At 56.3% G+C, this 13,592-nt stretch overlaps 1 protein-coding gene across 4 annotated transcripts in view; it reads right to left on the bottom strand.

Annotated features, from left to right (window-relative positions):
• Nfix (nuclear factor I X) overlaps positions 1 to 11,658 on the bottom strand; it is a 94,610-nt gene extending 82,952 nt beyond the window's left edge. For 2 of the 4 annotated variants that reach the window (XM_041649548.1, XM_041649551.1), the window contains exon 1: positions 11,400 to 11,658. In XM_041649548.1, the coding sequence (XP_041505482.1) occupies positions 11,400 to 11,426 (27 nt within the window). In that variant the 5' untranslated portion in view covers positions 11,427 to 11,658. The remainder of the gene's footprint in view (positions 1 to 11,399) is intronic. The other 2 variants (XM_041649554.1, XM_041649552.1) reach the window with 1 other exon arrangement.
• Between the last annotated feature and the right edge of the window lie 1,934 nt (positions 11,659 to 13,592).

Genomic DNA, 13,592 nt, shown 5'->3' with positions numbered 1-13,592 from the left:
AGCTCAGGGCTCAACCCTTCAGGATAGACCAGGCACTCCAAACACAGCCAAAAAGCAGCCAGACCAAGGAATTCTAGTTACAACCTAGGAATTCTAACCAGTGTGGGATTCAGTTTCTCCCACTGGCCAGCTTCCCTGTATGGGTAGGGAAACTGAGGCTGAAGAGATTTATCCAAGTATATCCAGGAACCCAAAATAAAAAACTACTCTGAGCATATGAACTGTGTGACAGGCACTAAGGACAAAAGTCTCACCAGCTGGAAGAATTCTGGGGACATGGGCTAGGGGCTCTCTACGCTGTGTTGCATAAAAGGCACACATGGTTCAGGCCTCCATCAGTGTGTGTTGCATGTTATGGCAGGCTTGTTGCTGTCTATGGTGTGCATGTCCCAGGAAGGTACGTGTGTCCTGAGTGTGTCTGCTCTGAGTGTCCGTTCGGGGCCAGCCCCTGCTGCAGAGGGGGAGAGGCATGGAAGCACACCCCCCTCATCCGAAAGTGTGTCTTTGATACTTGCAGCCTCGGCAGCGAAAAACAAGTTTCCACAGGGCCGCCTTGGGCTGAGGCCAGGCCGTCCTCAAATAACATTTGAAGTTACTTAGCAAACTTTGTTTAGTGCAGAGAGACTCGGGCAGCGGGCTTGGGGGAGGGGGGGGCAGTAAACCGGTTCCTCCAAAGTCCCTTGTCCCTCTGGGGGCACAAGTGCCCAATACCAGGCTTGGTCAGCCCCATCGCAGCTCTAGGGAACGGCAGCAGCAGAACTCCAGTAGTGCTGGGAGAAACTTAAGGGGAAGGGTGTGGGTATCCCATCCGTGAAGTCTTGCTTTTGCCTGCCCACACCTGGCATGCAGATAACGGCCACACTGCTCTCCTGGATGTCCAGAGGCCAGCACAAGGCCTAGGGGCTTTCAGAAATGAAAGAATCCCTGCTTTTGCCGAAGCCTAGCTCTGCCCACCTTGAGGCTAAATGAAGAGGCAGGTCAGCCAACTGGCTTAGAGAACATGCCCATTCCAGACATGCAGATAAGCAACCAGCAAGCCCCCGATGCCCACACCTCCCAAACCCCCATTTTTGGTCCCAGCCCTAGGCGGCAGAGAAGGCTGGGAGAGCCAACAATGGCAGGGTTGGAAGTGAAGTTGGCGCCTACGGGAGGGGGAGGTAGGTGATGCCAGGAATGGTGAGCCATAGCAAGCAGAGAAGGATGAAGAGAGAGAAAGAGCACTAAGGAAAGATGGAAGCCAGGCAGACATCCTCGCCAAGTTCCAGGCTGCAAAGGGGCAGCAGGCAAAGCAGCCCCAAGCCCTTCCAATGAGTAGGCATGGGGGAGAACAGGCCTCAGGCTGCACGGGACAGGCAGGGGACTGGAGATGCCCAGCATGCCCCCCCACTGCAAACTCCGAAATGGAGACTGGCACTAGCAGCCGCTCGGCTCTGCCCAGGCACAGGGTGGGGGTGGGGCAGGCAGGGGGCCAAACCAAATGCCACCAGGCTGGGTATGGTAGCTGCCAGCCTGTAGCACTGATCCCGTCCTAGGTCCCCAGCCTAGCGCCCTTGATTCAGGAACTTTATGAATATTGGGGGTCTGGTGGTCCAGTGAGAGTTGGAGGCCCAGCATTCAAAGCCAGGTTCCCCCCAAAGTATGGCAGGACCCCAAGACTCTGCAAAGATGGTGTAGCCTGGTGCTGCCAGGGTGACAGGCAGAGGTAAAAATAAACCAGGCCCACCCCCAGGAGCTAAATCTAGGGCTCCAGGTGGAAGTGCGTCTCTGGGCTACCAGTTGCCCCCACCCCGCCCTCTGGCTCAGAGTGCCATGGTCGAGAATTTCAGTGCCTGTCCAGGCCCAGATTCTGTACAGGAGAAGGCACAGTCATTATGTCTCCAGGTCTTAGGTGAACACATATGTTATATCAGAGAGGCAGAGAGGGCGGTTACAGAGAGGCGATCAGTTTCGGGTTTTGGACAGATGTTGAGGCCCAAACTGAGCCCTGCACCCTTTACCCCCACACTTCCAGTCTGAGAAAGAAAGGGTGACCGAGGGTAGAAGAAGTGGGTACCCAGGCCCCCTCTGCTAATCCTGCAGCTGCCTACACTCTGAGGGCCCTGCTGAGCTCTTTCCCACAGCACCCAGCACAGTCCCAAGGACGGGACACACCCTTGTTTATCGGGCTCACTGTCTGCCTTCCCACCAGGGCTGGCACCTTTGCTGGTTCTGCACCATGCCGAGCCCCCAGGGCTTAGAACTGGGCCTGGCACCCGGGAGGTGCCTGGCAAATATTTGTCAAGGAATGCAAAGGCCCCCCGGCTGCACCCCTAACATGCAGGCTCCAGTTGGGTGCCCAGCAGGGTATGGGAATGGGCAGTGGGCCTGCTATGCTGAGGGGCCTGACCGTGGGGTGCAAGCATGGAAGACCACCTTTCTTATGAGCACTAAATAGAAGACCTTAAAGGTCAGAATAAGGAAGGTGCAGCCAGGACTGAGGCTGAGGACTCTAAATCTCGTGACTGTAGGAATTAGGGAAAGACCAAGGAAATGGCTATAGAGCTGCCTCATCCCCAGGACTCCCGGAGTTGAGATCAGAAACCAGCAGAGACCACATGGCCTCCTGCCTTTGACCCTAGCACTAGGCATGCTTCTCTGGATCCCATTTTGTCGTATATAAAATCAAGTGCCCATGTCCACATCCCCGTTCAATTTTAGAACATTTTCTGCAAGCTACAGCTCTGCTTTTTCTTCTCTTTTACATTCTTTTTTATTTTTGCTTTATTATTATTATTACTATTATTATTATGGTTGAGACAAGGTCTCATTATGTAACCTTGACTAGCCTGGACCTTACCATGTACACTATGCTAAGATGATTGGGTTGAGACCTTTCCGCCTCTGCCTCTGAAGTGCTGGGACTTAAAGGCAAGCCACCATGCTCAGTAAAAACAAAACAAACAAACAAATAAAAAACAAAGGAAACGTTATTTTTGAGACAGGGCTGGGCTATTTAAATCAAGTTGGTCTAGAACTCTTGATCCTTCGGCTTCAGCCTCCCAAGTACTAGGATTAAAGGGGTTCACCCCCATAAGCTGGAGAGTTGGCTTAATAACTGCTCTGGCAGAAGACCAAGGTTCAGTTCCCAGCATCCGCACAGTGGCTTGCAACCATCCCTAGCTCCAGTGCTAGAGGATCCAACACCTTCTGGCCTATTTCCTCTTAGGTATCAGGAGCAGATGTGGTACACAAGCATCTATACAGGCAAAACACTCATACACATAAAATGAAGAAATATTTTTTACAAGGCAGGGTTAACCCCCATGCTAGCCAAAACCCTGCTTTCTAAATAAAACCCAAAAAGGCTGGGTGATCTGTCTGAGGTCACACAGCTAGTGAGAGCCTAGGCTAACAGCCGGGATTCCAACCTAGAAAGCCAGCTCTACAGCTCTCTGCTAATAGACAGCCTGCCTGACACAGACGAATAGGAGGAGATGTGCTCAGGGGTGCCTAGCTCAGGACCCGACACAGCGAGGCCTGTGTACACACTTAATGTCAGCATGGTTTTTAGGACAGATACGCAATTTGCTGTCCCTCGACAGAAGACTCCCTCTCCCTGCTATTCGACCACCTATGACTTTCTTCTCTTTTCTCAGGGTCAGAAGTGAAGAACTAAAGGTAAAGGGTTGGCGTGAGGGCACAGCTCAGCATAGCTCAGCATAGCTCAGCAGTAGCACTCATGGGCCCCAGGTTCTAGTCCAGCACTGCAAAGGAATGAAGGCCAACTGTTAGAGCCCCGCAAAGATGAGGTCTCAAATTTAGCTTTGTCCCATTTCCTGTTCTCTACTGCTGGGCAGTGAAGGGAGGGACCTCAGCTGCTGGGTCCAGAAACCCATGTCCTGGGCTCAGATGGACATGTCCCACAAGCTAGGCCAGAGAGAGAGCCTGGGCTCCAGGACAGGCCAGGGTTGCCCAAGTGGCTCAGTCAGCCAGTGACATGGCTCCCCATAAGGTGCTCTTATTTCTAACATGGCCTGGCTGTGGCCGAGTGCAAGCTAATCTATGGATATCACTCTGCCTGCGTTCACACATGTGTGGCAGCACATGGGACAATGTCCAGGTCTGTGTGTGACCCTTTGCCATCCAGCCTTTTGTCTTACATGTACAGACGTACTAGAGATGCGTATTAGTCATATGTGTGCGTTTGTTACCGAATGTATTTGCGAGGCTGTTTCAGACCTTAGCACCGCTGGTATCTGGGGCTGGATTGTTCATTGTAGTGGGGTGACCTGTACAATTTCTCTGGCTTCCACCCACCTATTGCCTGTGACATCCCTTCACGTGTGCCAAGCAAATACATTTCCAGACATTCCCTGTTAGGTAAAATCACTCTGGAAACGCTGGGTTGAGGGATATGTGCCCATGTTTCCACGAGTATGCTATATTGCACGTGTGTGCTCAGGCCTGTTCCTGTGTTTGGTGCAGGGGCGGGGGGTGTTCTCGTGTGTGTAGTGACACTGTGTGCATGTGTTTGTGGGTTCCATGTGCTCCTGTGTGTTGGTGGTGGTGGTCCGGTCTGTGCTTCATGGCGTGTGGTTGTGTGACTGTGAGTCCCCGTGCATCTCCACCCACACGTGGCTCTCTGCCTGCCATGCGCACTGATATGCTGGGGTGCGGCTGGGTATCTGTAGGTGTCTGAGGGGGGAGTCTCTTTGTATGTACACGTCTGTGTGTGTGCGTGTGCACACATGTTTGTGCCTGATACAGGGAGGTTTGGACTGCCAATGTGATTCTCTTTGGCCGCCTGTGCCAGAGAGTGTATGACTTTGGATGAAATGGACTCAGAACCAACTCCCCCGCCAGATGACTGCATCGAAGCTGATATTTCCCTGGACCCACCTGGATGATTCGTGCCCCTCTCCCCTGCCCTTCAGACTGAAAGTCGCCTCTCGAGACATGGCGCTGACTGCACCTCAGAATGGTCCCTTCCTCCAGCTTGGCTTACAGATTCAGGTGGGGACAGACAGACCCCGCTCTGGTCAACCTATACTAGGAATGCTGGCATCCGCTCCAGCAGACGGAGCTGGGTCCCGGCAATGGAGGTGGGCACTGACCCCTGCCCACTACTGGCCACTACCCCAAGCTCCCCTCAGGGTAGGGTTTAGTGGGTAGAAAGCTCCCCAGTGCAACCCAGCTTCTGATTGGCTGCGCAGAGCCGCAGTGCCCGATACCCACCTCCCCTCTCTAGCTGGCGCAGCCACATCGGTAGTGGTGGCAAACGCAACTCTGAGTTCTGGGCACAGCTGCGCCTCACAGAGGCCTGCCAGCCCCACCAGAAGCCAGACACCCCAGCTCTGTGCCCCTGACCCCTCCCTGCCCGCCTGCTCAGCCTGGCAACATAGTCACCCTGCCCACTGTCCCCTAAGGCTGCCAGGCCCAATCCCCCTCATCCCTTCACCCTCTGGGCCTGGGCCCCCCTTGGCCAAGCCTACTCTGGGGCCCAGGCCCCTGCTAGAGGCTGCTCCCGCCCTCAGAGGGGCTCCTGAGGAGGGGGAGGTGTTGAGGAAGGGGTGGGGGGTGGGGAGCTAGCCCTTCTTCCTTTAGTGAGTGAGCCCAGAGCTGGAGCCAAAAATCGAGGAGGAGAGATATTCAGAGAGAGCCAAGACGCGTTTGGCAGGAGAGAGAGGGAGAGAGGGAGCGGGAGGGGGAGGAGAGGAGGAGGGAGAGAGGATAGAGCTAGAGAAAGGGGGAAGGAAAGGGGACCTCAGTTTCCAAATCGGAGCCCTCAGAGCCTCCCAGGGATATCAAGGGGCTCTGGGCTATGGACCCCAGGGCAAGCCTAGCAATGGGGGTGCTGAGGACCATAGGAACAGTGAACTCAGGACCACAGAGACAGTTATACACCCAGCTGGCCAGGCCTGGGCAGCCACAGGCAGAAGCCAAAATCAATGTGCACTGAGCAGACAGAGGGAGGTCTATGGGCTGCCCCGGCACACCGCACCTTGCCCACACAATGAGCTCCTGTCCACAACAGGCAGAAGCTCAGCAGGGCCACCATGGTCACACAAACTCATGGGAAGGACGAGAGGCCAGCCTGCTTCCAGCTGCTCAGTGGAGGGGGGGAGAGAACACACCATGGACATCATACATGATGTCTAGAAGCCAAGGAATGCCTGAGAGAAAGACCATGTGGTGATACACCACAGTCACAGGGACAAGTCAGAGATGCACAATGACATGGGGCGGGGGGGTGTCGGCACACAGAGACACATCCTGGCATATACATGCTAACACACGTGTGACCTATGAATACACATTTATTCATGTGACCGCTATCCTTCCAGAAAGACACAGGCCAGCCCATTGTTGTAGGTGGGATCTACAAGTCACGCCACTCTGAAGCACAGGCAAAAGAACGGTGAAAGTAACAGGCCCAGCGCTATCAAAGAGCTGGGCAAGACCACGCCACAGCGGCACGGCCGTGCATGGCAAGGCACACCCCAACTACACCATCACTAAACACATAAAAGAAGGTGCGACTGTCCTTTGAGTGAAATGCAGGTAGCACCCATCAATAGACCCTCAAAGACAAATGGAAAGGAACACACAAGGGCGCATACAGGGTCCACGAGGACATGGTGGCTGCAAAACCACCCAGCCTGCTGATCATTTACTGGAATCTTGAGAACCCTGTCTGTCTATCAGTCATCCCTTCAACCTCCAACTCCACATCCAAGACTTTGGAAACAGGAGAGTAGCAACACCCCTCTTGTTGGACCCAGCAGGGCGGTGGAGACACCCCTCTTGTTGGACCCAGCAGGGCGGTGGAGACACCCATCTTGTTGGACCCAGCAGGGCGGTGGAGACACCCATCTTGTTGGACCCAGCAGGGCGGTGGAGACATCCATCTCACCAGGGACAGAAGCTGTATCTCTAATACCAAGCAGGAGAAAGTAGGTGGGGTCTCCACCTGCCTTAATGCAACTTGACGGAGAATGCTCTAGCACCCCAAATTGCAGCCCTATCCCCGGAGGACAGAGAATCCAAGCAGCTGAAAACATGGGCAGGCTCACCCCAGGATTCTTCCCATGTGGCATCCCCCCACAAAGCCTGCGTTCAGTCCTGTGTTCACACGGGGTCCTGCTCTCGGGAGCGTGTCCATCACAATCAATGTCCATGCAGACTGAGAGGGGCATCTCTAAGTCACTATCAGGATGAATGAGGCTCTATGCTTTGTCCCACGCCTATACTGACCAATGTGTGTCCACACACACCTGACTCCCACTGGACAGGGAAGGCCATCTCATCTCACGCCAGTCACCTCGCCCTACTGTGAAGTCTGCCACTCTGCCCAGCCTACAGGACCCCAATAATAGGAAAAGAGCCGAGCCCTGTCCTTCCAAATTCTTTGCTTCCTCCTCCAGGCTGTACACTGGGATTGCCATGGTGGCAAGGGGCTCTCCTGTGTTCTTGCCTTCATGATCATCGTTCTCTACACTGGGAAGGCTCAGGTGATGACAACCAATATGGCAACGGGGCATTTCTCAAGCACAAGTCATTGCCCAGCATGGCAGTGAGTTACATCACAGGGCCAAAAGATACACATGTACTTCACAGACCAGGAAAAGCCGGTGCTTTAAATTCCAGGACTGGGAGATGCAGAGAGGGAGCGTAAATCGACTGCTGACTAGTCCTTGACCTCTGCCCTCACGGCCTCCATCTGGCAGCCATGGAAAGTACATGAGACATTCATGTCTAGGTCAGGAACCCAGGCTCCTTCTGGAGATGTATTAACCCAGCGAAGCCGTGGCTCTGAGCTCAACCAGATCCAGCACTGGAACATCTCCTAGGCCCCCACTGTAGTCCCCAAAGTAGCCCGACTTGGCTTGTTTCATTCTTCTGTTAGGGGCAAAGGTGTGCGCAGAGCCAGAGAGAAAAGCCAGCACTTCTAGGCATGGTGGTCACAACTGCCATCCAGGCTCTTGAGAGGCAGAGGCAAGAGGATCAGGAGTTTAAGGAACTACTTCAAGGGCAGCCTGGGCTACGTGAAAGCCTGTCTCAAACAAACAAAAAAGCAAGACTACCAAGATAGGACATGGTGGTTCAGCCCTGTTGTCCCAGCACTCAGCTGAGGCAAGATAACCACTGCAAGTTCAAGGCCAGCCTGGGCTACAGGGCAAGGCATCCACCTTAAGCAACAAATGAAAAGACAAAATGTGAGCACGAGTCATAATTTATAAGGACAGAAGAGTGGCCGCGGTGACCCAGGAAAAGCCACAGAGGTGGGAAAGAGACATACGGCAGCTCCAGCTCACCTTCAAGTGTGTACAGATCTGTGCACAATCAAAGGTTCTGTGAGGACTGACACAGATGCCTGTCGGAGGGTGACCCTCTCTGTGCACCTCCATGTGTGTCTTTGTGTGTGTTCACAATCATCCACATACTAACATATGTGTTCTTGTGGCCAGGAGTGGGAAGACATGGGTGTGTACCTATACGGATATTAGGGAGTCTCTGCTCACAGCTTGAAAACCAGGACTCCATATAAAGACGTATGTCCATTGCTCGTCTGTCCTTGGCTTTGTGTGCACATTTACACCTGCTGTGGTCGAGTGTGTACTGAGGAATCCATGACTCTGAGAGCTACCACTGTTTCTGTGACATGTCCACCCATAGCCTGTCTTGGGGGTGGTGTGTGTATTGTTGGTGGTTATGAACACAGGCACACACTTTGTGGCCTTGATGGCAATATGACAGGGAGTTTTCATATCTGAGCTTACACAGATACACACAGCCCATTGTATGCTGAGGTGTACGTTAAGAGTTGTGTGCGTGGACGTCAACGTGAATACAATGTTTATGACCTCCCCTTGGCGGTGACGGCACATGTACGTGTCTCCGCTTGTTGCGGGGCCCACCGAGTCCACCTCAGTCCTAATATCCATCTGAGCCCCAGGCCAGCTGCTATAAAGCCCTTCAGCAGCTCCAGCAACCAATGGATCACTGTTTCTCTTTTCTAGAAGGAGATTCCCCCCACTTCCCTTCGCCTTGCCGCCCCACAGGGCCCTGCTGCTCCAAGCTTGGTTCGGCTCAATTATTTATTGACTAAAATTGAAGCCAATCCTAGTCTGGAAAAAAAAAAAGGGAAAGGGAGAGGGGGCTGAGGGGGGGGAAGAGAGGCTGAGAGTGAAATGGGGGAAGCAGAGGTAGAGGCCAGCGCCAGACCAGAGCCAGGGACAGAGGGACAGACAGCTAGATGGACAGAAGGACAGAGATGGCAAGAAACAGACAAAGAGCGGAGATAGAGAAACATACAAAAAAAGGCAGCCAGCGAAAGAGGTTGGTTGGGAAAGCAAAGACGGCAGGCGAACTATGGCAGCAGAAAGGTTTGTGGAAAGAGATGTGGCTGAAAGGCAGGGACAGCCAGACCCTGCTGACCGAAGGCTGCCAAGGACCCTAAGCAAAGGGGTTTCCCTGCCCACCACGCAGGGCTGGCAGACTGGTGAGACTGTGCCCACTCCCCTCCCAGGCAGCCTGGCGCGTGCAAGATGTAACTCGCACAGATTGGAGCCCATATTCCCTTCTGGAGTGCCACAGAGCCAAGCCTAGGCCATCACCCCAATCCTGGGGGCCATCCCAGTCCCTTCATAGCCTTGTCACCAGGGTATCAGCTGGCATTTTCTCTCCAGGGGGAGGTTCTTCACTTGACCCCTGGGGTGAGGAGGGTGCAAGCCCGGATGCCTGACAAGCCTATGTTGGAGGCTGGCGAGCAGCCTGGGGGAAAAGGTGGCCGCTGGAGTATGGGGTCTTTGTCCTACGAGGCCTCAAACACCAGCCACAAAGACCAGCAAACTGCCACCCTGAAGGTAGCCACAGCTCTGATCTAGATAGCTGACAAGGTCCTCCTGTGGGGGACCCAACATACGTAGCTGACAAATTGAAGGTATAGACCCACACCGTTGTGGTGGTCAGATTGCCTGTTGATACCTGCATGTGTGCACACTGTGTGGGGCAGGCGTGGATGGGCCCCTCCGCTGACACACACCTGCATGAGGTATGTACTGGAAAACAGACCATCTCCCCTGCTCATCTGTGTTTGTGCCCCACAGCCTGGCCACCATCGGCCCACAGTGGCCACACATAGATTCTAGACTCACAAACACACACTGGTACCTGGGAATACAAGACTGCTGTGTCGTCGGAACTGCCACGGACCTGCATATATCTTTTTGCCCTTCCAAACGTGCCGGCATGCCCCTCACATACCTGGCAATGTATATATATACACGCATCACGGACCTGAGCTCCCACTCTAAGGTGGGGCACATTTAACACTTGTCTGACAGGGTCCTGGCTTAGCAGAGGGTGCCATTAGAGACTCAGGGCTAGCCTAGAGAGCTCCCAAAGATAGGCCTGACTGGCCGGCAAGGCTAAACAATCTCTACAAATCCCCTCTGCTTGCAGTCTGTCACCTGCCCTGGCCTGGTCCTGCAGGTAGCACTGTGAGGGTCCCTCTAGGTCTGGGCTGGGCTAGCTTGTGCCCCTTCAGTGCTTTGAGTCACGGCTGGGAAGAGTGGGGTGGCACACCAGGCATATTCCAGGCCTCAGCCTCCGCTACACACTGCGCAGGGAACTTCGCTGGAGGCGGGACTCGGTCTCGCGCTCGCGCTCCCGCCGCACGCCAAGGTCGGCGCTGCTGTGCCAGAGGCTGACCCGACGGCTGATCCCAACGGGGTCGGCCTGCGGTGTCCACCGATGCTCCCGCCTTTCCCGCCTGCGGGTGGCGGGCAGGGATTCCCTGGGGCGATTCCAGGTCCACACCGCGGCGGTCCAGGTCTCCGAGACCGTAAAGTTTGCATGGAGGAAAGTTTGGGGCTGGGGAGCCGCGTCTGCAAACGTCCAGGATCCGCAGAGAGGCGCGGCCCGGGCTGGCAGCACGCCCGTCCCTCCCTCCCCTCCCCTGCCCCTCCGAAATTTGGGAGCCCCGCCATTTTCTCAGCCCCGCTCCCATGCGAGGCCTGAACAAAGACTTTGGGGAGACGCCCGGGCCGCTCGGGGCACCCCAGCCGCACGCAGAGCTGTCGCCCTCACGCCCGCCACTGCCACCCCGGGGGCCGCTGCGTCGCGCCGCGCTCAGGGAACGCCGCCCGCCCGCCCGCGCTCCCCGGCGCCCCGGGGCCACTCTGCCTCCTGCCGCCGTGTCACCCTGCCTGCCCGCGCCTGCCACCACGCCGCACCGCCGCGCAGCAGTAGGGGTCGGCTGTCCACCGCGCCCCGCCGCGCGCACTCGCCCCCCTCGCCCACTCTCCACGCACTCCCGCCGCGCGCCCCGGGGCAGCGCCCCGCGCCCCGCCCGCAGCCCGCGTGCCTGCAGGGACCCCGGCCCGGCCCTCCCGGGGCGCGGGGGCGGCGGCCGGTACCTGGGTGAGGCAGTACGGGGAGTACATCGCTGGGCGCCCGGGCGCGAGCGCGGAGGCCGGCCGCGGCGAGGGCAGGCCCGGCAGGCGGCGTCGCGCTGGCTGGCACTCGGGCTCCGGCTCCGCTGCTCCGGCCTCCGCCGCGCGGCGCCCGCCCGGCCCGCGGCCCCGCTCGGCCCACCGCCGCTCCGCGCTCACAGGCTCGGCCCCGCGGGCTCCGGGCCGCCGCCGCGCTCGCCGCTGCCTCTCGCGTCTGCCGCCGCCGCCGCCGCGCGTCTACTCCATGCCGCCGCCGCTCGGCCGGTCGCCCTCGCCCGCCACCGCCGCCGCCGCCGCCGCCGCCGCGCTGTGAAAGTGAAAGTTTAGACAAAGTTTGGAAGCGGCGCACTCCGGGGAGAGGGAGCGGGCGGGCGGCGCGGGCGGGAGGAGGGGCGCGGGGAGGGGCGGGCGGGGCGGGTGAGCGCAGCCGGCGCGCACACACATGCACACACGCGCGCACACACACACAGACACACGCACACACACAGACACACACGCGCGGGGACGCACACCGACGCGGCCGCCCTGACACGTGCTGGCCGGCGTTCGGGCGCCGACACACGCTGACACGCAGCGGGGCTTGGATGGGCACAAATGTCACGGAGGAACGTAGGGCCTGTTTCTTATGGAGTCACACCAAACGGAGGTGCACACCGGGCACAGACACAACCAAGATCCACACACCACCTACTGTCACATGTCGTCCCAATGCAGACCGACGCTGAGAGCCACACAAACATACGTACACGTGCCACACATGTTCCTGCGGACTGATACACGTATGATCACACAACCATACCTTGTCACACTCCAGACACACAATGACACACCAACATACAGCCAAGCCAAAATATCTTGGCAGGCAGCTGTGACAATCCACCCAGACACGGGGTGACACTGATAAAAAGGATGCACTAACACATTGCAACTCCCATACAAAGGACACAAAGTGTCGCTGTACAGGGGCACACACATCACACATTGTGCTGCCCAGCCCTAGGGCACACTGATCTATAATCCTGATAACCAAACCTTAAAGACTCTTCCAAATCTCTCTCTCTCTCTCTCTCTCTCTCTCTCTCTCTCACACACACACACACACACACACACTTCATATGTCTTCCATACCTTTGCACGTGTCCTGGGACTTAGGAACATTATCTGTATTGTGGTTGTGCTCCAGCTCCTGTTGCAGGCCCAGGACTCCCCACTTCCACTGCAGATGGGAATGAGGTGGGTGGGTTGGCACATGTCTGTAATGCCTGCATGCAGAAGCTACAACAGAAAGATCATGAGTGCACTGTAGCCTCCCCTCCCCCATTACATAGTTTTAGGCTGGCTTGTCCTGTATAGTGAGACCCTGTTTCAAAAACCAAAAAAGCAAACAACAGAAGGAGAAAGGAAGAAGGGGTTAAGAGGGATAGGTAGGTCCTGGAAACCCTGGAGCAGGGCACAGAGAACCCTTGGGTGACCCCAGGCTGGGTGGGGAGGCTTTGCCTGCAGTCCCCAGGCAGCTCCTGTCAAGACAGAGCTCCTTCCTACTGCCAGGTGCAGCCAGCACCTTGTTGGCCTCCTGGGCCAAGAAGCTGTGGCAATTCTCAGCAATGCATTGTCTGTCGGGGGTGGTTTAGGTGCCCAGGTGTGCGTGGGTGGGTGTGTAGGGGCTAGCAGGCATGAGAATGTGCACATATAAACGTCCCTCAATGCTATGTCCCTTGTCCCAGAACCTCTGAGATTGGTCATTCGGAGATGTGCCTGGGATGTCTGGTGTGGGTTTGAGCAAGGCCAGTTTTGTGTGCTCAGTGTATTCTGAGTAGTGACATGGGTGTGGCTGTACTCAGGAGGTGTCTGTGAGTCAGCAAAGGTGCCTTCCACTCCCTAAGCCACGCACTGGGACATAACGGGACAGGGAGCACCGGTCATTGATGGCAATCTTAGTGCGACAGCAGGTGAGGCCACAGGACACCTGGGTGAGTGTGTCAGCACTGATCAAACATGTCAGTGTGGCCCCCTTGGATATCTGTGACAGGGTTTCCCTATATGTCCCAGAGTGTGCGTGACCAGCGGGTGAGTATCCAAGAGTCCCTGAGGGGTGCGTGGGAGCAGGCTTTCTGTGTATGTTTCCCTCCTGTGGGTCCCAGCCGTGGAAAAGGCCTG

This window comes from Microtus oregoni, unplaced genomic scaffold (genome assembly GCF_018167655.1).
Source record: "Microtus oregoni isolate MIOR12 unplaced genomic scaffold, Mior012 000004F_ref0000308, whole genome shotgun sequence".
Taxonomy (NCBI): Eukaryota; Metazoa; Chordata; class Mammalia; order Rodentia; family Cricetidae; genus Microtus; species Microtus oregoni.
Note: the sequence above shows the minus strand (reverse complement) of the source record. Positions and strands in the feature narration are given on the sequence as shown.